Genomic DNA, 25,166 nt, shown 5'->3' with positions numbered 1-25,166 from the left:
ACAGTAAAATGAACAAGAAAATACATTTTACTCTTAATTGTTCTGAAAATAAAAGAAAAGATGACAACAAACTGAAGAAAAATATCATAAAAATGATAACTTCTTTGCAGACCCAGTATAAGCTTTCGATATCATTGTAATTAAAAAAAACAATAAATGTTACACATTAAGAATACATGTAAATATAATTTGTTCATTTTCAAAACCGAAATTCAATGACTTTATTCTTTGGTAAACAGCCTTGCAGGAGAAAAGTGGATAAGAATATATTTATTTTCAGGGGATGATAAGCTAATTTAAGATAAATATTTAAAAAAAACATTATTAGGCTCAAAAATGTGAACAAAGGGCTATGGACCACATTGCTCACCATATAGTCATAAAGTAACTACAATAATGTGATCTCAGAAAGATTTAAACTTTATTCCTATTCATTTACAAGCCAATCTAAACTTTTATTGTAGTCTAAGGAAATATAACATAAATGAACTTGCATATTAATCATATCATAAAGTTTCTCTATGATTTATATGATTACATGAATATGGTGTTCAGGAGGGTTTTTTTTCTTGTACACACAATGTGTTAAAAAATTATTTATTCCTAGCTCTAGCCTAACCAAAGTGACTACTGTTCATAAACAATAAATACACCTATAAAATTAACTATTTTTATTAATGTGATGACTGTTTATTAAAAACTTATATACATTGTTACAATGAATTATGCCATATATATGTGATTGCTTTCATTTACTTGCCAAAGTACATGTATTAGATTTATTTAAGTTTGCTGAATTTAGTCCAATTGTCCAGAGATATCCAAAAATGTGAACGAAAGATAAAAAATGAAGGAGAGATGTCAACCTCTCTCTCTCTCTCTCTCTCTCTCTCTCTTTTGGAAAAGCTCAACAGGTCATTTGGGTCGGGTTAAAAATTTTAAATATAGAAAAAAAATCATCCGTCGGTGTTTATTTATTTTTGATTCTTGAATAACCTTGTTGATCCTCATTAAAACAAATATGGAATCCCCTTTGCCAAGAAAAAATAATTATTGACTTTGAACCCGTTGTTCTAAAGAAAATAAATTAAAAAGAATATTAACACACGACAAAAACATGTAACATGATGCAGGACGACGGAATTTTTTTCAGAAGAGCTCACCTGAGCCTTTGGGCCAGGATAAAAGTGTTTTACATATATATAAAAAAAATGCGTCAAGCTCAAATTTGCGTTCCATAAACCACATGTTTTAAAAACAATACATTTTCATAAGCATAAAAAACTAATTTATCATTACATTGAAAGTTTTGATTAATATTTACATCTAATATTGACCGTGCTATCATACATATACTGGTTAGGAAAATTGTCAGCATCACTGTTTCAAAATACACTATATCATCATGGATAAATCTGTCATGTGTTGGCATACACACTCTCAGTATTCAGAAAATCAGACACGGCTTTGAAGCAAAATTCATACTCATCCTGAAAAACAGTAACTGAAATCAAATATCTGTCTTTGACTTTTTCCATTTGGATTTCTTTGTATCTTATATTATATATTGCAATGTTTATATTTTAATGGCTGTGTTAGAAGACTTGTTTTACACATTGTATTTTATACAAACAAAGAAGAAGAAAATTTTGGCCTCAAATACCCCTGGGGACTTCATATTTATGAACAAAGTACACTGAAATATACCTTTGGATGATTCCATCATGAGTCTTCTACACTGTATCAGTGGTACTTGAGAAGATATATTTTTAAAGATTTTTCCTATATATTCCTATGTAAAACACTCCACAGCATTTTGGCCCCACCCTATCCCTTGATTTAAATAAACTTGAATCTAACAAAGACCATGTTTACAAAGACCATGTGTACGAATATTTCTTTAAATATGTTGTTAAAATTTTTAATGAAAATTGTTTGAATAGTTGTTTTCTATCAATTGTAGGAAATGTAGAAAAGAGCACCAAACATTCAAATTATTGCGTTTTAAATTATATTGCACAGTTATACATATACATTATATCTTAATTGTTTAAAAACTATATTGTGTATTTAACTGGGTAAATTGATAGATTGGTAGAATATAAAAAATTGGTGGCTAATAAATAACATCATATCCATTTAGTATACACAGTTATGTAGTTTTTTTTTCAAACTTTAGCAATAAAAGCATGCAGATTGTCATGAATGATTTACTTTACTTTAAACTCATAAACTTCCTGTATATATGTAAAAGAATAGACCAGTTCCTGGTACATTTTATGTAGAATTCTACCACGATTATCGTAAACTGTCAAAGTTGGCATACACACTCTTAGTATTCAAAAATCAGACACGTCATCAAAAAATTATCAGATCAGAAACAGTATCAAATCAACATTCAAATGCATGTTTTTTAGAATGGAAATTTTTTATCGATGTGTCGTCTTTTGCAGTATAAACACGTAAATCTGGAAATTTTTGCTGTCGGTTTTTATAGCTAATTTGCGGGGCTTTCCATTGACCTTCGCTACAATATTAATCAACGTAATTTTAGCAGTAAAACAGGAACATGATTTTGTTATTGTATATTCTTTTTAACTGATCAATACATATAACGAGCATATTTGTATTTAATAAGGTTATTTTTAATGTAAAAAGCTCAAGATTTACGGTATATTGCAGTATATATTTTTTATGACTGTGTTAGAAGACATGTTTACACGATGTGTTTTATATAAACAATAAAAGAAGAATAAAACTCTCAAAATACTTCAAGACTTAATATAAGTTATAAATCTAAAGTCATATTAAATTTTTGCATACAAGTTATTATCGTAAAAAATACATTAAAATATACCTTTGTTGATATCATTTCCGGTCTTCTACACTGTATCTGCTGTACTATAGTAAATATGTCCACCTCGTCGTCTTGTTGTAGTTGTTCTATGGCGTTATACACTGCAATAAACACTCCACAACAGGTAGCACCGTCCCTTTTTAGAGAAAATATAGACCATGTTTAAGAATATTTCTTTAAATATGTTGTTAAAGTTTTTAAAGAAAACTGTTGGAATAGTGGTTTTCTATCAATTATAGGGATTGTGGAAAAAAAAAGCTCCATACATTCCGATTACATGTATTGCGTTTTAAAGTATTCTTTATACTTCATATGAAACAACGTAATCAAAATGCAAATTAAAACTGTTTCACCCACCAAACTGACTCTAACCCTTATCTTAATATTAGCGTAATATTTAGAGACTGAAGTAAAATGACAAGTTAATCTATTGAAGTGAATATGCATGTATAAGTCACTTTTCTTATATCAGTACACTATCTTTTTGCAAATTGAAATAGTTACATATTAAGTACTGTTTATTTGAAAAAAAAAATATTTGACAGTATCTATACAAGTACTTGTACTACTGATTAAGTTCTGAAAATAAAATTTATTCCTTGAAAAACACATCTCTCCCCCTTATTCAAAGTACAATATTACTATTCAAACAAAAGGAAAAGATGTAGCTTGAAAAATAAAATTGAGTGCATACTTGGATATGACCGTTACAGGTCCATTAATGTTAGCTTTGCGATCCAGACTGAACTGCTTTATGAGGGTTGTCAAAACAGAAGTATCGGTTGGAAGCGTATCCTTAGAACTCCAATTCAGGCATTCAAATATCTCAACATGATGGGTTTCCTTTTCCCAGTATGAAAACAAGATGCAAATTTAAGAATAACATACTTCTTTATTATACTGTGAATTTTGTCTAATCCGACATGAACTGGAGGATGAAGTTTATGTCAGAATTGACAAGGTGTCAGATTAGGCTTTGTACAATTTTAGGGATAACTGTAAATTGGAAATGAAATTTTAAGTCGGAATTCACAGTGTGACGGATTACACAGGTTTTGGATTAGACAGTTATAATATACCATATACAAACAATACAATATACAATGAAACTTACTTAATTTAAATTCATTATAAAGAATTTAACAAAAATATATGAAATGCACTTTGCCTTTGCAGGTATTTTTTTTAATATCTTTTTGAAACTTTAATGAAAAAGATTTTAAAATATTAATCATAATAACTAAAATTGTGTTTTCATTTACAAAAAGTGAATAAATAAATAAATAAATAAACAAAACTGACTTCCTTTGTCGATATTTTAAGATTTGTCTTTCTTATCTTCCCGGAAAATACTTCTTGTGAACCCTTAGTGACAACATAAGGATTCAGTTTTAGTGGATTGTCTTTTCCATCAACCCAGCTTTGTAGCTTGAGAAAATACAAAGTTTAGAATATAAATACTATATTTAGATTGTATGCAGATTTATCTATAACAATAAAGAAGAAATAACAGCAAATGAAAATGCAAATAACTGTCTACTTTCAAAGAAAATCCAATGATGATCATTAGATTGTGTTGTCATTACCTCTTTAAGCTCTGACAAAGGGTTCAATGAAATAAGAAATGCTGATTCCTGATCAGTTAGAAGACGAACAAGATCTATGGCTGCTCCAGAAACAGGAAATTGAGCAGATAAAAATTCATCAGCTCGGGTGAACGACTGTACGTGAAGAATTTCAGACTATATACATGTATTGGAAATGGTTACTTCTACTACAACACTTAAAAGTTGTGCAAAAATCGAGTATTTTATCACATGATAAATATGTAACTCATAGAATTGTATCATTTTGATGACAAATATTTAAGATTCAAACAATTTTTATACATACACAAACATTCACTGCATTATAATAACACTGTCGGCCTTGAACATGGGACGTCAAATAGACTAGATGTTGCTCAACTGAAATTGATTGAAAATTGTTATGAGAACGTGAGTGACAAAATTTGTTTACTTTGATTAAAAAACAAAATGCAATGAAAACGCAGTGTCTTTGTAATACATTGCATAATATTTTTGCACAAAAATACTATTAATTTCAACCACACCCTCATCCTCCCCCCAAAAAAATGTTTTAAAAAGTTTACTCGGTAATAACCAATATTTGCCCCCCAAATCAAACTTTGATGGAGATATATTTAATTAAGTTCTTAAAAAGGGGAGTATATGCTGACTTCAAAGCACTGAATATTTTCATAAGTAATGACGCCATATGTACGTAATGACGTCACAAACATGACGTAAATTTCAGTTTTGTATGAATTTTACAGAAAAATGTACATATGTCGTCGATATTTTGAGTAAAAGTCACCGAGTACACATGTTTTCAGGGTCAATATTTTGATATAATGTGTAGAATGATAATATCAATGAAATATGTCAATATTGTTCCTGAACAAACTTGCGCTCTGTAAATTTTAAAGCTAAACTTGTTGAAATTTTGTCCATTTTGTCCTCTTTTTGAAAAAGGATAAAAAAAAATCGGACAAGTTTGTGACGTCTTAAAAACAAAATTTGTGAATACACTGCTTTGACACTATAATATTTTCTCTTAATTTATATTTCTCATACAATTTATTGAATTCAGCACATTTCAGAAAGTTTTCAAAATTTACTTTTGTGGGAGCAAATATATCCATATACCTCATATAGTTCTTTAAATATGTAGAAGTCAAGAGGTAATTTCAAGTACCTGGTAAAACTGATTTGGTAAAGTTCAGTTCCGAAAACTTCTTTCCACTCTTGAACTCGCTGGCATCATATTTTGGTTTTAAGCTTACCAGTTCCTGGAAAAAAAGTTTAGTTTTCAAATTCGTTTTGTTTCAGTATTGTACAAACAATTTCATTTGTATTTTATAAAAATTATCATTTGATGAGTGTATTTTTTATTAATTTTTACAATGGACGGAATACATGGTCAATTTTCTTTCAAAACTTTACATACTAGTAATTATATAAACTGGCCACAAACAAAACATATATAAATGTTATGTACAATATTGCTGCTTACGTTGAATTCGTTTGTAAGCATTTTGTTCATATCACCATATTGACTGAGGAATTCGTCTCTCTTTATATAATGTACTTTCCTTCTGAAGAACTCGTACAGGGCATGGTACAGAAACACATACTGGTCCTAAAATAAATTTGTTTTTAAAATGTATAATAGCTTTTTCAGTTAACAGAAGTGTTACATTTTATGATCATGTCTTTTAAAATGAATAGGATTCTTTCTCGGAATAACTTTTTTTTCCTTTCAAGGGATGATTGCACACTACTTGGTTAACTGATTGGTCACTGAGAAGTCTAATTAACACAATCACTCTAGTAGACATTTCTGTAGACTTTCAGTCATCTTTCAGTTAACTGAATGGTGAAGATATATTGTGTGTCAATTAAAAGTCGCAGATATATTGTGTGTCAATTAAAAGTCGCAGTAAACAGAAACAAGAGGCTCATGGGCCATATCGCTCACCTGAGAAACTTGGGTGATGCAAATATTTACAAGATTCACCCTCTTGCTATACTTATCATGTCAAACAACCCCTTCCCTTTTTTTTTATTTTAAAACGTTAGAATTTACACTACCAGAGGATGCTTCCACATAAGTTTTAGCTTTCCTGGCCCAATGGTTCTTGAGAAGAAGATTTTTAAAGATTTGTTCTAAATATTTCTATGTAAAACTTGGATTCCCTATTGTGGCCCCGCCCTACCCCGGGGGTCATAATTTAGCAATTTAATATCTATACTACCCAAGGATGCTCCAACAAAAGTTTCAGCTTTCCTGGCTTAGTGGTTCTTGAGAAGAAGATTTTTAAAGATTTGATCTATATATTTCTATGTAAAACTTGGATTCTTTTTTGTGTCCCCGCCCTACTCCCGGGGGTCATGATTTTAAGAATTTAATATCTACACTACCAAAGGATGCTCCCACATATGTTTCGGCTTTCCTGGCCCAGTGGTTATTGATCAGTTTATATTTAAAGATTTGTTCTATATATTTCTATGTAAAACTTGGATTCCCTATTGTGGCCCCGTCCTACCCCCCAAGAGTCATGATTTTAACAATTTAATATCTATACTACCAAAGGTTCCTCCGAACATAAGTTTCAGCTTTCCTGGCCCAGTGGTTCTTGAGAAGAAGATTTTTAAAGATTTGTTCTATATATTTCTATGCAAAACTTGGATTCCCTATTGTGGCCCCGCCCTACCCCGGGAGTCATGATTTTAGCAATTTAATAACTACACTACCCAAGGATGCTCCAACAAAAGTTTCAGCTTTCCTGGCTTAGTGGTTCTTGAGAAGAAGATTTTTAAAGATTTGATCTATATATTTCTATGTAAAACTTGGATTCTTTATTGTGTCCCCGCCCTACTCCCGGGGATCATGATTTTAAGAATTTTTAAAATATCTACACTACCAAAGGATGCTCCCACATATGTTTCGGCTTTCCTGGCCCAGTGGTTCTTGAGAAGAAGATTTTTAAAGATTTGTTCTATATATTTCTATGTAAAACTTGGATTCCCTATTGTAGCCCCGTCCTACCCCCCAAGAGTCATGATTTTAACAATTTAATATCTATACTACCAAAGGTTGCTCCGAACATAAGTTTCAGCTTTCCTGGCCCAGTGGTTCTTGAGAAGAAGATTTTTAAAGATTTGTTCTAAATATTTCTATGCAAAACTTGGATTCCCTATTGTGGCCCCGCCCTACCCCGGGAGTCATGATTTTAGCAATTTAATAACTACACTACCCAAGGATGCTCCCACATAAGTTTCAGCTTTCCTGGCCCAGTTATTCTTGAGAAGAAGATTTTTAGTGACCCCACCCTATTTTTGTCTTTTCTTCATTATATCCCATTGTAAGGGGAATTGGCCCTTCATTTTAACAGTTTAAACTTCCCTTTACCCAAGGATACATGGTATCAAGTTTGGTTAAATTTGGCCCATTGGTTCTTGAGAAGAAGTCGAATATGTGGAAAGTTTACAGACAGACGGACGACGGACAAAATGTGATCAGAAAAGCCCACTTGAACCTTCGGCTCAGGTGAGCTAAAAACTCATAAATTGCAGTGTATGTAACATACCACATTCTGTATCATTGTCATCCTGTCTCTACGCATGGCCTTGACATACTCTATGACATTGACCTTGCCCTTGTCCTTGCCATATCTACACAGAACGTCAAGGGCAATAAATGTCCCTGTTCTTCCAATTCCAGCACTAGAATAAATTACAAATATGCAAATACTGCATTAATTATGCTTTTGGAAAGCATTAAAAGATAAGAGCCTTAGGCCTTAAAAAAAAATTATTTCAATATTTTTATAAAAAAGAGGATTTATATTATTTGTAATAATTATCAAAAAATACAAACAAAACCCAATCATTTTACATGTAAATGCTTGGAAAGTTGGGAAAATTATATCAAGTAAGTCAGGTTGAATTTGGAAAGAAATCATTTTGATTTTGACAAAGGTAAAAAGCCAATATTTGGGTTCTAATTTGCAGTCCAAAACACTGAGGTCCTCGATTTCTTGATTATCTTGATTCTGTTTTAAAACACATATTGTTCATTCTTATAGCATTAAACATGGCAATTCATACTTGGTAATAGATATTCTCTACCTGTATCTTTATTGTGTTTTTTTTTTTTCAATACGGTATTCATCTCTTTGTGAATCTTTCATTAAGGAAATGATCAATTGGTGAAAACATTGAGATCCTTTCCAAAACAATACATTAAATGTTGTGATTACATGTACCTGCAGTGAACAATAATCGGGTGTTGGGTAGATCTGGATTTGTGTCTAAAGTGACGGTGGAAGACGATCAAGTTCAGAGGATTGGGAGTTCCGTGATCTGGCCATCTTGTGTAGTGATACTGGACGATCGTCCTTGACCCTGCGACCTAGTTATAGATAAATTTCAGCATAATTTCGATGTGCTGTTAAATGCATATTTTCATGGGGTCAAATTTTCATAGTTTGAGAAAAAATAATTTTTGGATCATTAGGATTTTTTTATTTGGAAGTTGAAGTAGCGTTTGACTTGATAATTGTATGAGCTTTCAAATTTGGAGAAGAACATGAATTCATGACTCTTTTAATACCATGAAATCAACTAAAATTAACCCCCCATCCCCACCAGTCATCTGCTTGGAGAATTTGTTAGAGGTTCTGCTCTAGAATCCAGGAATAAGGAGCTGTTCTTTACGGCGCAGGTTCCTGGTTCGAATTAACTGCGGGACGTATAGAATGGCTTTTGGATAAGATCGTTTAAACCGACGTCCCGTACTTTGGCGTATTTTTAAACACAAAGAAGGTCCCTCAATATACACAATAGACATGAATACTGTTTAAAGGTATAAATTTACAACCCTTCATCACCGAGTATGGCGTCTCTTTTTTTTGACTGAAAAACTCTTGAGAGGGACGTAAAACAACAATTAAACAACATCACCCCTAAGAAATTAAATTATCACACAGACTTTCTTGTTACGCAGTGTCATTCTTCTTTCGACGAAATAAGCGTACTGCTTCTCTTCCACCAAGGTTACTGCAAAGGGATTGACATCCAGCTCTTGTCCTTTGTCTGGCCAGTATTGATGACATTTCACCTAAATTATATAATTATAACTGAATATCAATCATTATCTTAAAGAGAAATAAATATATTTTTCGCTTAAAAGCTTATCAAATTATTAAAAATTGATATTGACATTTTAGAAATTATATGTATTCATTAAGGTGTTTATGGTGAATGATTCAGCAAAATTAATTTGAAATTATATAGGATTCAAATGAATTAAAAATCCTATAAGGCCTCAGCACTAAGAACCAGTAGTGCACTTTCTTCATCATGTTGTCAAAGCCAACATTATTTCTTTTCAAAAATGATAGATTCTCTGATATATTTCCTTGTACGAGGGTTGTCCCGTAAAATCGTGGACAAGTTGTCTAGTTTGAAAAATAATCATCACTGCGTTCTGAAATTTTCACTACTCTTTAGTACATATAATATGAATATATATAGCAAATTTCAAATAGATATATGCATAAATAAAAAAATTGAGATATTTTATGTTATGTACTGTAACGCCCTACGGCACACGGATTATAACGTCAAGGAGTCTAAAACAGCGTCACGTTTCATGTTTGCTAAAAATAAAGTTGGATAAGCCCCACGTAAATTTAGAATTGTACTGATTTACCTACGTGAGTGTTTATAACCAGTTAAGGAACCAATGTGGCACACTCATGCGATTTTCTGAAGATTTATTAGCAAGTTACGGACAGTATTCTCACCTTCATTCAACTAACAGAGAATCTCATATCGAAGGTCGACAGTGACAGCGTCTTTTGCTACTACAATGGCAGTCTGTCGATCCGTATGTTTTGTACTACCTGGGGACTCGATCAAGAGAACTTCGCTAAGAAAACTTCCATTTCATTTATATTCTAAAGATATGGTGATATTTTTCATATTTTCTTCTTCTGTATTCATTTAAAGTCTCTTAAGGTGTCATTACAACATCCTAATCTAACTGAACTGTTCTCTGGTGCGCCGTAATGTCATGAAACGTCGCCATTTTTCGTGTATTGTGTTTACCACTTTCCCATTTCGAATGCCTGGGAAACTGCCAAATATTAACCAAGTACCTTGAAATTTTCAAAAGGACGACAGAATTGATTAAGGAATCTAATTAGAACAATTTTCATCCTAATCTTGCGTATTGAAAACTTTTATTACGAATTAATACTTGTATATTCTCTAATATAACCTTGGTATTTTTACCGTGCGCCGTAGGATCGTACTTTGTGCACATTCAAGCAGAATAAAATTTTCATTTTTGCATATATATCATCAAAAACAATATGATACACTTAAACATGATGAATAAACATTTACTTAAAATTTAAGCTTAGTGCGCCCATTACTTTTCGAGAAAAGCGCTTTGTCCACGATTTTACGGGACAGCCCTCGTAAAAATTTATTCATGCACATATACAAAATGTCTAAAGTTTTATTAAAAATATACTTGTACAAGACGATCCATACCATTTATCATTAAGAATATATAAGGCGAACCATATTAACTTATTCTTTATCAAACCTTTGGTCCCTCAATAAGGTTGGTCAACATGACAATGTATTCTACATTCTCCTGCCAAATCATTCTCCAGTGGTCAACTAAAGTGTTTTTAAGAGGTCCTATAAAAAGGGGAAACTGTTAAGTTTTATTACTAAAATGTAGTATTAAGCTTTCTCAAATTATCTACCATCAGAAAGTTTAATCTAAATCATCATACCTTGACATGCAATGAAGTCCCGTTCCCCTTCCATATTCTAAACATGAAAAATGCTTGTAGAAGATTATCATGAGTATATTAGATGACATCAAGAACATATGTATTATCTAAACGATATGTTAATTTCAGTTCTGTTTATTACCTCAATATAGTTCGCATTAATGTAATCGGAGGTGAAGCCCTGGCTAGTATCTAAAACAACGCGTGAATGGTCATCTACAAGAAAAAAAATATAAAGAGCTTTATACACAATGCTCTGACCTTATTTATAAGCGCCGCCATGTTTTTCTCACATGACCTTACGACATGAAGGTTTTTTTTGCGTAATTCTAATACAAATACTTTGAAAATATTTAATTCAGTCTTTGCTTTTTGGCCTGTTTTCTTTTTTCTTTTTTTTTTTTTTTTTTTTTTTTGGCAATTTTTTGTTCGTATACTTTATGATTTTTTTTTACAAATATCACGGGGTTTTCTTTGAAATAAATCTTTTCAAGATTAAAAAAAAACTGACATTTCACTAAGAATGTGATATCTACTACACGAAAGAGTGTGCGAGAGAGAGGTGAGAAGAAAATTAACAGGTGACTTGTAAAGCCGTTTGGAAAAGTAACTTTTGTAGATTTAGACAAACCAGTATTGTACGTATTGGACGTTGCCAATGTCACGCTTTATAGATTTTTGTGATGTTTTCCTCAAGTTTACTCATATTAGATACGTGCTGAATTATACACTGGCCCTCTTTGGGTATTGGCAAACAAACAACTAGTATGTTTAGCAGAGGGTCGAGTGGGGTATTAAACCTTCCATTTATAAACGAAGCATACAGCTTTCCCCTTGTACAAGTACTTTTTTTCACCAAAATTAACTACTCTTGCTGCTGACAATGCGTTTGAATTGTTTACATTGTGTCTTCAAAGTTCAGGATTGCATGTGCATTGTTTCAATATAAATACAAGTTGACATCAAGAAAAAAAACTGTTTTTTTTAATAACCACCCTCGTCTCCTTCTTCCCTTTTCTATTTCAAGTTGCTTCGAACGTACTTCGTATCAAGATAAATCCAGAACTATTGAACTGATTACTTTATATTTCTCCGTTTTTTCTCGATTCTTTCTTTCTGCAGGTTACAGGTAGGACCTCTGTACCCATGACTTTGCGCGAATCGTGATGGAAATTTTAAATTACTTATACATGTTCACGTGTGTGATATAAAAACATTTATGTTTCTTTAATCAATTACTCTTTTTTTTTTTTTGGAAAAAAAAATAGATCTAGATGTTGTTTTTTTTTACATAACAAGAATTCATTTTGAAAAGCATGGAACAATTCAGTTGAATGCACAAATATTTGACGCTTCCTGTTTTTAAAGTATTTACGTTATATATCAATCTGCGTGATCATTTTATATGGTGATATTGATTTTTTTATGTTTTAGTTTACTCTTTGTCTTTATTAAACTTGTTTTTATTATTGCAACACACTCTAAAAGGTATAAAGTTTAAATATTTTCCTATTATAAATGTCTTGTAGGCCTACATGTAAGTCATGTTTTGAAATAGGCGGAGATCAGCAAGTGTGTTCTTCTTAAACATGATATCAGAGGACAATGTGAATTGTAATTAAAATCAGATAATGACCAATGGAAAGTAATTCGTAATTTTTTTTACATGTCGTATTACATTACAAAGGGTATAAAATAATGCATAAAGTAAAAATAGATAATTAACACGACGGTCGTCTACATTTTCTTAGCATCATTTTTTTTTAATGTTAAACACAAAAGACATTTATTTTCTTAAAATTATTAGTTGTTTATCTTTTTTTTTTTATTTTAACAGTACATGGTGCATACTTTTTTTGAAAATACAAAACGACCAATAAAAATGTTTTGGATAAATGGCACTGCGGGCGTATATCCAAAGGCGAACTAGATAATAAAGTGAATAAATTAAAGAACATGTTGATTTTATCAATAGGTTAATTAACTACTAACATCCTTTTCTTGTCGTATATTAGAGCGTTCGACTTTCGAAAACAAAGACAACAATGTGTTTGCCACCTCTTTATTCGTAGGGCATACTGTAACTCTTGTCACACTGTCAGCACCGTCATAGTGGCCGACGACTACGCCTCCGTGTGACAAACAGTCTAAACTCTGTAAAAAGGGAATTGTGTATAGATTGAACAAGAGACAAATTGATGATGATCCTTAAATATACTATAAATGGACTCTAAAAGACTTGAAATTCTACGAACCTGAATTTCTAGATAAGTTTTCTCTATTACTGTGGATTTCTTAAATATATAACCAGTTAGATTTTGGCTATAAGATATGAATACCGATTCCTGGAATATATCCGTTTTAGAGGGTAAACGGGGAAGAAGGAATGTTGGCGGGTATAACAAGGTAGTGGCGCTGTGGGGCCGTAATAAAACGTAAGGGGTAAAGGTGCCGTATTCCTTATGGGCTTCCGATATATAAAGTCCAAGAATTGGTTAATCAGGTTTCCGAATTTATTTTAGACGATGGTGAATAACAAACATGAATTTAACAAAATCTTAGAGACTTAATCGAGTTGGATGTGGCCGGTAGAGCGTCGGGCCTCCAAACTGAAGAGATTAGAATGGACATAGATATTTGTAAGACTAAGAGTAAACAATAATTGACTTTTGACACTAGTTGAGTTAATTGATGGACAGGTGTGTTTCTTTGATAGAATGAACATGAAAGAGGTCATAAAGTAATTATACAAATAAAGTTATTGGTGAAGGATTTATAAATCCCGAGGCATTAACACGTAACGAGCAACAGTTATTTTGACAGAGTCACAGAGTGTCAATTGGAATGTCTTAATCCTATTTCAAAGGGAATGAGATAAATAAGACACAATTTACTACAAATAAGCACATATTAAAAACACAGATGAAGAATTTCCCAGATAAACGTCCAAATTTAGTATAAAATATCAAAAAGTTATTTTAATTCAAAAATGTTAATTTTGCTCGGTGATAAATATATGCTAGGAATTAATTATTGCGTAATTTGCGAGAAGCGCAACTTTTATGGTGCTAATATACATGTAATATTGCTTGAGAAGCTGCCCTCTCGCGAATTATTTTTTTCGCGAGATGCCGTCTAAAAGCAATTTCGCGATATTTTGTATAGAATGAAACATGGAATTTACAGTATAGGAACATTACACCGAGAAATATTGGAAGATTATTTTCAGTATCATATGTTAAAGTTTTCAATTAATTTAAATTGCTCTTAAATTCTATGATAAATTGATAAATTAATACAATTTACTCTAAACAAACTCAGACGGTAGAGCGCTCGCTTTGTGATCGGGAGATCGTGAGTTCGAACTTCAGCCGCGACTGACGTAAGTCAATAAAAATGGGTAGAGGAACTGTTTCTTCGCCATGCACACGACACATTGAAGTGTAAGTTGCTGGTCCTTTGGATGAGACCTTAAAAACCGAGGTTCCCTGTCATTGCAGGCGTTGGCACGATAAATATCCTTCACATTTAAATGGACCTGAGTGCCGAGTAAAAGCCGAAATTTTAAGACTTGAACAGGTATGTGGTGGCGTCTCTATACGAGTGAAAAAAAATCTCGCATGGTACGTAACACAACATACAGTCAAACAATACTCTGAACACTAAAAGCACAATCTTACATGGAAATGTGGTTTTGAATCTGTTTTTAGGCATGTTTTTCTCCGCTTTAGCGATTTCACAGTCAAACCTTTCTCCGTATGGCAGCATCTAAAAATAAACATTTTTTGCTTATCAAAAAAGGATGATATGAATACAATTTTATTTCAAAAACTGACCGTATGAGATTACTTTAATAAGGTCAAGATAATGACTAAACATTAATAACTAAGAAATCCAATCAGCAAAACAATTTCAAATGGAATTTCAAAGTGTTTCGTTCATCAATTAAGTCGAAAATGTGAATAAATAACCAAAACATGCTCTTCTTTGATAAAACATATACATATAATATGTAAAGTAAACCTAATTATTTTATAGTAAGATTGATAATTCAATATTTTCATTTAAATAAATATTTAATCTTTATCATTGATATGGAAATATCATTGTTAAGAAATTACTAGGAATAAATTTAACAGCAGTGATTAAGATTAAAGAAGAATAAAAAAGGACAAAAATGCGATACTCAGTTCTTTCCATTCAGAAATAAACTTATTTAAAAACCTACCGCATAAAAAAGCGTGTATTATTTAAATGAAATTTAAAGAGTAAGATTGAATAAACTACGGTATTTCACTTCTGTAAATACTAGTAAAGCAATTAAATCATTCTTTTCTATAACTTTTTGTGCTTTTTTTAATTGAATTAAAACATTTGCAATTTGACTTAGCTGAATTTGCGAATAACCTTGAACTCTTTGAGGAATCCCTCGTTTTCCTTGGCTTCTCGCTCAGTAATTATCTTCAGTAGATCCGACACTGAGATATCCTTAGCCACAGACAGTTCATTATAATATACAGCTTCCTCGGGGTTTTCTATCTGAGGTTCTTCTTCTGGATCCTCGATTGTAATGGGAACGTCTCCGATGTTCATGCATAACCTGTTTTCTGAGGTAAGAAATAAACTGAATCGCAATCATAAAACCGTGAAATAAATGAGCTATAATTAAAATGCAGCAAGTTGATAATGCTATAAGTTAATTTTGAAATCTACTAAATAGTAGTAATAATCAGAGCAATCTTGCTTTAAACTGTGTGCGGGGGGGGGGGGGGATAATAACCTAAAGATGGGGTTCCTTCCTTTCGAAACAGAACTGTATCTGGTTTGGAATAAGAATTCTTTCGTCGTCTGTGTCACCGAGAAAAAAAAAAACAACATTTCAACTCGCAATTGGATGAAGAATAATAAAATCAGTAAAAATCCGAAACAAATAAATCATTACATTACAAGACCAGTTGAACCACAAGATTCAATTGCACTTAACACACTTATTCGTATTTTTTTCAAAAGCACCTGAGAAAAATGACCACAATGATTATTATAACCAACAGAAATAATCCAGCGCCCAGTCCAGCACCAATAGCTGTAAATGGTAATGATGTCGAGTCACCTTCAACGAGGGCTGAAAAAGAAAGAGATAAGTGTTCTCTGTATATTACATTCATTTACAAGAAAGAAAAATAAGCATAGATTACTATAACATCTCAATCCATTTTAAATTACCTCTTTGTTTTTTCAAGTAATATATACACTGTAACCCTTTTTTATTTAGTTTTCTCGTTATGTCACAAATGTGATATTTTATCCAATATACCGCTGAATTAAGTCGGATATATTAAAATACACGGGGGACGTACGTGTATTAATTGCCATCCGAACTACAGTTATATTCTACGGAAGCCCGTTGGTGTCACGTAAGAAAAATATTTTATCTGGCGGCCGCCACTTATTATTTTGCGGCCGCCACCTATAGATCTGGCAGCCGCCAGATAATTATGTGGTGATCGCCACTTATTATTTGGCGGCCGCCATTTATATAACCAGCGGCCGCCACTTATTATTTGGCGACCGCTACTTATATATCTGGCGGCCGTCACATAAATTATTCTGCAAAAGGTGAGTGTTATTGGGTTAAGAAGATGGATGTTGACACAACCGCTGCTTATTGATAAAAAAGTTAAAGATAAAAAACGAATTCTGAAATATTTGAACACCATTCTTAGAAATCCAATAGCAAAACTTTATTTAATTCTCAATTCTCAATTCTTAATCATAGCTTACAGCAAACACAAGAATATAGGTGACGAGATAACCCGGTCTCACCTAAAACTAACACATTGATTTATGTCCGTGACCCCTGATGAGGCTTCCTAATAACCGAAACACTCTACAAATACTTGCATAATTCAAATCAAATATCAATCTGCTCTATGCAAAAATAGATCTACTAGAAGTGTGGATTGGAGTGTTGGTTCATAATAAATCTCTTACAAGTTTGGTTGATTGATGTCGCTATTATAATTTTTAAACTGTATCCACCTCTGAAATCACACGTTATTTAAACATGCGCGCGCATCAGGAAGCCAAGTGTTATCTGGCGGCCGCCATATAAATTATGTGGCGGCCGCCGGATAAATATTTGGAGGCCAACAGATGTTATATAGCGGCCGCCAGATATATAAGTGGCGGCCGCCAAATAATAAGTGGCGACCGCCACATATAATTATCTGGCGGCTGCCAGATATATTTTTCGTACGTGGCACCAACGGGCTTCCGTAATATTCTCTCCCGTGCAGTCATCCTGCATATAAATGAAGTCAGGTTCGAAATTCACACAGCCGATCGCTGAAAAAAAAATTAAAATGTCCAGATAACGTCTGGGTTGTTCGTTTAAAGCCAGAGGAAGCAACAATTTGATTGACTAGATAGCGTGCTAAAAAAAGTTTTAACCCGAATATTACAGGAACAAACATTTATTTATAACACAATGAACTTTTTTTTCAGATGTATACATATGTTCAATAGATATGTTTATTTACGGAAATTGGTTTTCTTTAAAATCGTATTCGTCATGTAATATAAATAAATACATTAATATAAGAGTTATTAGAAAAGTTCGCGCGTGATTGAGAACCTGTCATTATGAAAGAGTAAGAAGTACCTAGTTTTATGTATGCATTATTTGTATGTACAAAATAATATTCAAAATTATAAATAAAGTTTCCCTTCTTATTCTTTGTACTTCATTTGATACATAAAAGAGTTTGGTTTATTTGATTTAAGAAATCGTTCATTTTAATTTTGTTTTATCTATTGTATTTGTACTTACTAAATTCATACAGAAAAAAGTTTAACTTACGTATTGTACATTGTTCATCCGTAAAGTCGCCTTTGCATCCCCCTATACAAAACCCATTTTTTGAGAAACAGGTTTCGTTTAGACAGTTGGAGCTACATTTCCGATCACACTTGTTGCCGTAAAAGTTTGGACTACATTCTTTAAAAAAAGAAAAGAAAATGTAAATGAGGTCACGCTTGGAAAAAAGCAGACAAAGTTAAAACCAACCTAAAATTATTCTTGAGGAAGCCTTTTGTGAATAAAGATATTTTTATCACTAAAGTATTATAATTTTGATACGATTTCTATAGTTTACTTGTGTTAATAAAGTAATATTTCTGATGAAACTTATTATCCTTTTTAGCAAGTAGATATAAGAAAGTTGACGTCAATTGCAACATAAGTTTGTTTGACTTTACCATCACAATTTTGGCCCTGCCATCCTGTTTTACAGGAACAATTCCCATTGGTTTGATGACAACCGGAAATACACCCATCACCGCAGGTCTGAAGACAGGCGGCGCCGAATTTACCGTCAATGCAACCATAAGTGCACAAACCATCGATTTTACGGCATCTATGGTTACATGTTTGGCTACAAGTTTTATTACAAAATTCTCCATACTTGCCAACGGAGCATTCACCTTCACATTCCCCAGAGTATCTGTTGCAGGCTGACGGACATGATGTACTGCATCTTTTCTCACACTTTTCTAGATAAAATCCTCTTTCACATCCATGGGTGCAGGATCCAGTAATATTGTCACAGTTCTCCCTTTCACAATTTGCACTACATTTTTTGGAACAATCTTGTTCATAATGCTTTAAATCGCATCCTTTAAAAATACAGAGTCGTTTTAATCAGAAATATTAAAACTTTCTATGATCAATAAACGATATGAAGATAACCTTTTATTAATTTTGTTTCCTCTGAAGCAAATATTTAATTAAAATATTTCTAGTATAATAGTCCTGTTTACCATCACAGTTTGGACCCTTCCATCCTGATTTACATTGGCAACTTCCATCATTTTGACGACAACTGGATACGCAACCTGCTCCACAAGATCTGAGACAGTCAGCGCCAAATTTCCCAAAAATGCAACCAGAGTCGCACAAACCGTTGTTTCTACCGCATTCATTTTTACAATTCGGGTTGCATATTTTATTACAAGCATTTCCATATTTTCCAGGTGGGCATTTGCCTTCACAATACCCAGAGTATCTGTTGCAGGCTGAGGGACATGATTCATTGCAATTCTGATTACACTTTTCTAAGTAAAATCCCCTTTTACATCCATATGTACAGGATCCAGTAATACTGTCACACGTCTGTCTTTCACAGTTAACACTGCATTCCATGGAGCAATCAAGTCCGTAATGATTGGAATCACACTCTATAAAATAACAACTATTCTGATATAATTTGCTAATAATACGAAAGTTTACTAAAACAGTACCATATTAATATACTAATCAAAAATGGAAGCAGGGGTATTTTGTTCTGGATCCGCATATGGCGTACATATAATTAACGAAATAGTGTTGATTCATATAAAGGAACGATTAGAGTTTGGGACATAAACTTAATGATTATTACAGTCCGAATTTCCTCTGTCGTATTTATATTTTTTCCCCATTTTTCATCGAATATTAAAAAAAATGTTAATGATAAGAACTCTGAATTATTTATAGTCTCAGGTTACTTTTGTTGCCCTAATTCTCATGGTATTAATATTATATGGGGTTAATGATCAATTTATTGAGATATGTTATCTGGAATGGTTTGTGTTCATATATTTGAATTTCTTTATTTCATAGCATTAAATTATTCTATATAATTTATGAGCTTTATCACGCAAGTGAGTTAAGTCTAAATTTGGGTTTTTCAATGCAAATGAGCTAATAAAAATGCATAAAGTGTCTATTTTATGTACAGAGAAAGATCAAATTAATTTTCTTATACATAATTAGTACCCAAAGTATGTTATTGTAAGTGCACATTATGACGTCATAGTCCTTTCCCATTCAAGGTTATAAAACACATCAAGAAACCAACGTCGGCGCAAGGGCATATCTTATTTAATTTAAATAAATGAAGTATAATATTTAGGAGATTATTCTTAATATTAATAAAATTGCTGCACAAATCCTATCCTCTTCTTCAATCGATACAAATTTTACAAAACTTACACTGGACTGTACATTTTTAGCCTGTTTCAATTTAGAACAGTACGAATAGTAACTGAACAATTGCAGTGTCGACATTTGTACAGCAATATCTTAATGGGACGAAGGATGTATGGTGACGTGACTCAGTTTAATTACGTCATAATCTCTTAAAAATATGTACAAAACCAGATTGAAACCACAGTATTTGTTTTAAAAAAAATGACTGTTTGTTTGAGATCACCATCTTGTATAAAAATATCTAAAAACACTCAAACTTTCTTGCAAATATTTTCAAATTACGGAAAAGATTGATCCACTCTTCTGTTTTCCTACACTGCGCGTCCAACGAGTCGCTGACGTCATAGTGGATCTTAGTACAGTAAGATTATATACAAGGTAAAACACGGGTGGTATAATACCATTAAAACGGGACATGATCAGTACATGGTGGGATATTTTATGAATTACAGAACACAAACAATATTTTTACCATTACTGGACGAAAAAGTGCTGAGAATCCCAAATTTTACTGATAGTCTGGTCCGATTTATAGAAAAAAATACTTCTAACGGCAAATAATTATTATTTGGTACAGCATAGATTTTTAACATATTTCGAGTATGCTGAATCCGAAAAAATATGCTGGCCTTCATGAAAATGGCGTTAAAGAGGTCAAAATTGCGATTGAAAATGGCGGACATCCAATTTTTCTTATTTTCTCTTAAATATCGTTCAAAAAGGAGAAATGATGTGTGAATATCTCACTGAGTGTAATATAAGTGTTTAAATGAGAATATAATGCTAACATTATCAGTTTAAATCAGAAAATTTAGTCGTTTCTACACATAATTCGAATTTTCTCTGATTTTTTGGTCTATTGTTCTATATTCCGCTTTGTTAAGGATTTTACATTTGAAAATACCCATACACTGCAGATTTGTATTTTTTCTTCTGCATCTCACTATTCTACAACTGAATGATGGCACAGCTGTAAGTTAAAGTCAAAATGGCGATTCAAAATGGCGGAAATTCATCTCTTTTTCTAAAATTATTTCTTAATGTCGTTTACATAGGAGAAAGGATTTGTGAATATCTTAAATTACTGAGCGTAGTACAACTATGTAAAATACCAACAGAACACTAATTTGATCACTTTAATTGGAAAATTGGTCTTTCAAATTTGAAATGTGTTAAATAGCTCAAAATGGCTATTCAAAATGACATCTGATGCACTTGAATTTCGTTGAAACTCTTAATTCTGGTTCGTTTTGCAAAAAATAAATTACAGTTTTTTTTTTATATATATAGTATCATATCGATAAGTCCATTAAATATGAACAAAAAATACTTGAAAACCACTTAAGAGTTTCCAAATTTCCCCCTTCGTATTTGACCGTACGTGTTTCAAAGCCTTTGAGGCCCCGTCCACCTTAAATCACTCCTGATCCCGATCCTGTAATTATCAACTTGAACTTCTTTCTAAACACTTTGTTCTTGCTTTTTAGCACTTATAAGAACTTATTATTATCCCCTAACATCTTCTATTCAGGGTTTTTTTGGTATATGTTTCAGTCTGTCTTCGGAATTTTGATATTTTCAACACTCAAGTAAAATGGTGCCCCGTATCAAGGATGACAACCACCTTGGCATGTAAAAGATCGTTTCTCTGGAGTTCAAAAAAGAGTAACTGGGGGCCGCCAGAGAAACCAAAATCCTTCAAAAACCTATTATTCAAACTGATAGTCTGCCAAAACATGGCTGAAAAATTGCCGACTCGGCGATAAACAATATACAATCAATCAACCAACACTCAAGGAACAACACATTTATGTTCAAATGCTAAAAGTCTATTTTGTTATCCAAAATTTTATGCAAAATGAACTAGAGGTACTGTGAGCAATTAGCTAACCAAATGATACCCTGGTCTCCCATATGAATATAATGTGTCCCTGTTTTGCTATGGGAAACCCAAATTATGTGTCGGATCAAAAAGTAAAATAGGAGGTCACAATGGCAATATGTAATAAAGATTCTGTGAAAGTTGCATCAGATTTTATTCAGTGGTATGAGAGGAGTTGCGATAAGAGATGGGTACCAAGCGTAACAGACGGATGGACATACCGATTACTCTATACCCTCCCGCTTTTCAAGCGGGGGATATAAAAAAAATCTCTGATATTCAAGATATGTAGCTCTTTAATTTGTGACCTCGTATACATTTGTTGTCTTTTTGGGTAGGAAGGCCATTCTATTAGCAAGAAAATTCTGAAACTTGATCATCTGAAATCACATTGTGTACATATTTTGGTGAAAAAAGTTATGCAATTTAAGAGCGCCTGTAGATTTCTCGTGATTCCTATCACTTACAAGCGTTCGTACTAATAGGCCTAAACCATTCCTGATTTGGATCTAGTCAAACTTCTCTTGACAACAAAAACACTTGAAGAACTTTACAAGGCAACTTGATCCATACTTCTTTGTTAGGATAATGTAAGGTTGTATCAAGAATCGAGGGGGGGGGGGATTGAACACAAACATTTTCTTCTTTCAGATTTTGTTAATTTCAATTTTTTTTTTTAAATTTATATATACTGTTAAATACAAAAATATCCTTTCACAGCATGATATATTTGAGAATCATTTGAATTTTGGAATGAGAATAACAAAATGCAAATGTAGGGACACAGATCAGAGCTGAACAATCCAGAAAATTTATGGTTTACGTATATTATACTGACAATTCTTAATATATATGTTTTTATTTGGATATTATAATATATTCAGATTCATATGAGGTAACAATTACTAGGCCTATAATTGGTCGTGGTCAATTATTTTAAAAATCATACTCAGTTATGTTGCACTAGACCTTCCACATAAACATAAACATTTATTTTTTTTTCTACACTGGAGTAAAAATAGATCAAGAATTGCCAACAACTGAATGTTCACTCGCCTTAATGCTCGAGGGATACTGATCTTCGGGTAGCTTAATTTTCATATTGTCTTCAAAACAGCAATTATTGTATGATATTATTAACTTTTTATATGAAGATGCATGGTGAGACAGGTAAAAGGTAAAATGTCTTCGGAATTATGATCAAATAGAAGTAATTAAACAAATTTAAAATTCGTGTTATAAAAATTCTAAGTCATTAACATAAATATCCTCCAACTTCCATTGCATATTTGAACATTATTTCATGAATAAGAAAACCAATTCAAACTGCAATTTATTTTCTGCAAAACGAACCAGAATTAAGCAGTTTGGGTACTCAGTAAATTTACGAAATTCGAGTGTATAAGACGTTATTTGAGTTTCCATTTTGAGCTATTTAACACATTTCAAATTTAATGACTAAATTTTCCGATTTAAAGTGATCAAATCAGTGTTCTATTGTCATTTTACATAGTTGTACTACGCTCAGTAAAATATTCAAAAATCCTTTCTCCTATGTAACCGACATTAAGAATTCAATAATTTGAATATCCGCCATTTTGAATCGCCATTTTGACTTTTAGCTAACAGCTGCACTATCATTCAATTGTAGAATAGTGAGATGTAGAGGGGCAAATACAAATCTGCTGTGTATGGATATTTGCAAATGTAAAATCCTGGGCAAAGAAAAATATAGAAACAATAGACAAAAAAAGTCAGAGAAAATTCGAATTAAGCATAAAAACGACTAAATTTTCTGAGTTTAACTAATATTGTTAGCATCCTATTATAAATTTTATAGTTTTATTACACTTAGTTAGATATTCACTCATTACTTCTCCATTTTGAACAACATTAAGAGAATATTGAAAAAAATGGATGTCCGCCATTTTGAATCGCCATTTTGACCTCTTTAACGCCATTTTCGTGAAGGCTAGCCTATTTTTTTGGATTCAGCATACGCGAAATAGGTTAAAAAACTATGCTGGATCAAATAATAATTATTTGCCGTTAGAAGTTATTTCTAGCCTTCTTTTTAAAAATCAGGACCAGACTATGATAATGTTTGATAATTACAGATACGGTGCTGTTCTTGTTGATAATTACTGATATTTACTGTTATTATTACTGTTGTTGCAGATAATTTTAGTTGTTTCTGAAAAATACTGATAATTACTGTTGCCTTTTACTGTTGAGTCTGATAAATACTGATAAATACTGTTGAGATACTGTCGCTGCTGAGAATTACTGATAATTTCTGTTGAGGTACTGTTGATGCTAAGATTTACTGATAATCACTGTAGTCATTGTTTTTAACCTGGTAATTGGTTTAAACTAAAACAGAGGGATTTAAAAACCTTCAATTATTACTTTCTTTTACTTGAATTATCATGACAAAATTTTCATATTTCTTTAAATGTTCTGCTTGTGACAAAATTATGTTTGCTGATCTCAATTACTACATTACGTTTGTGAAAATTTTGACAATAATCAAATGAATAATTATAATAATAGAATGAATATAAAGAAACAGAATTAATAGAAAAAAATGAACTGCAGCAAAATAAATGGAATTTTAGTTTTGCACAAGATCTTATTGATAAATAAACTGTAAATAAAAAGAAAATTATGATATCTTTAAAAAAGATCCATCGCCGCCTTTCCCGACTCCAAGAAAATTATGTAGCGAGATCGATGATCTTTTCTTTCAATAGTAAGAAAAAAGTTATTAATGGATGGGAAATAAATCGGGATAAAAAAAAGTTTCCTGCTGGTAAGAAAAGTGTGATTTGACCGTTTTCACTAGGTCAACTAGTTTGCACATTTCCTTTTTGAAGGCCTTTTTTCTCGAAAACAATTTTTATCTTTAGTTGAAGTTTCTTATAAACTTGTGTTTTATGTATAAATAAAATATTTTATAAACTCTAATAGAATTATGTAGAAAAAAAGTACTTTCCTGGAATTTAATTTGAAATTGCATGAA

At 32.1% G+C, this 25,166-nt stretch overlaps 1 protein-coding gene across 1 annotated transcript in view; it reads right to left on the bottom strand.

Annotated features, from left to right (window-relative positions):
* Positions 1 to 895: 895 nt before the first annotated feature.
* LOC134272255 (receptor-type tyrosine-protein phosphatase alpha-like) overlaps positions 896 to 25,166 on the bottom strand; it is a 76,435-nt gene continuing 52,164 nt past the window's right edge. The window contains exons 2-22 of the mRNA XM_062754504.1: positions 19,053 to 19,469; positions 18,492 to 18,908; positions 18,094 to 18,231; positions 16,248 to 16,356; positions 16,015 to 16,082; positions 15,642 to 15,841; positions 14,915 to 15,002; positions 11,377 to 11,450; positions 11,235 to 11,271; positions 11,039 to 11,136; positions 9,413 to 9,541; positions 8,688 to 8,833; positions 8,010 to 8,145; positions 5,933 to 6,058; positions 5,615 to 5,708; positions 4,751 to 4,824; positions 4,444 to 4,578; positions 4,160 to 4,285; positions 3,552 to 3,700; positions 2,858 to 2,993; positions 896 to 1,490 (exon numbers count right to left, since the gene is read on the bottom strand). Coding sequence (XP_062610488.1) covers positions 1,419 to 1,490; positions 2,858 to 2,993; positions 3,552 to 3,700; positions 4,160 to 4,285; positions 4,444 to 4,578; positions 4,751 to 4,824; positions 5,615 to 5,708; positions 5,933 to 6,058; positions 8,010 to 8,145; positions 8,688 to 8,833; positions 9,413 to 9,541; positions 11,039 to 11,136; positions 11,235 to 11,271; positions 11,377 to 11,450; positions 14,915 to 15,002; positions 15,642 to 15,841; positions 16,015 to 16,082; positions 16,248 to 16,356; positions 18,094 to 18,231; positions 18,492 to 18,908; positions 19,053 to 19,434 — 2,934 coding nt within the window. The 5' untranslated portion in view covers positions 19,435 to 19,469 and the 3' untranslated portion in view covers positions 896 to 1,418. The remainder of the gene's footprint in view (positions 1,491 to 2,857; positions 2,994 to 3,551; positions 3,701 to 4,159; positions 4,286 to 4,443; positions 4,579 to 4,750; positions 4,825 to 5,614; positions 5,709 to 5,932; positions 6,059 to 8,009; positions 8,146 to 8,687; positions 8,834 to 9,412; positions 9,542 to 11,038; positions 11,137 to 11,234; positions 11,272 to 11,376; positions 11,451 to 14,914; positions 15,003 to 15,641; positions 15,842 to 16,014; positions 16,083 to 16,247; positions 16,357 to 18,093; positions 18,232 to 18,491; positions 18,909 to 19,052; positions 19,470 to 25,166) is intronic.

Source organism: Saccostrea cucullata, unplaced genomic scaffold (assembly GCF_032062105.1).
Source record: "Saccostrea cucullata isolate Sc308-1 unplaced genomic scaffold, CSIRO_AGI_Scuc_v1 ctg1353, whole genome shotgun sequence".
Lineage (NCBI taxonomy): Eukaryota > Metazoa > Mollusca > Bivalvia > Ostreida > Ostreidae > Saccostrea > Saccostrea cuccullata.
This window is presented reverse-complemented; position numbering and strand designations above follow the sequence as displayed.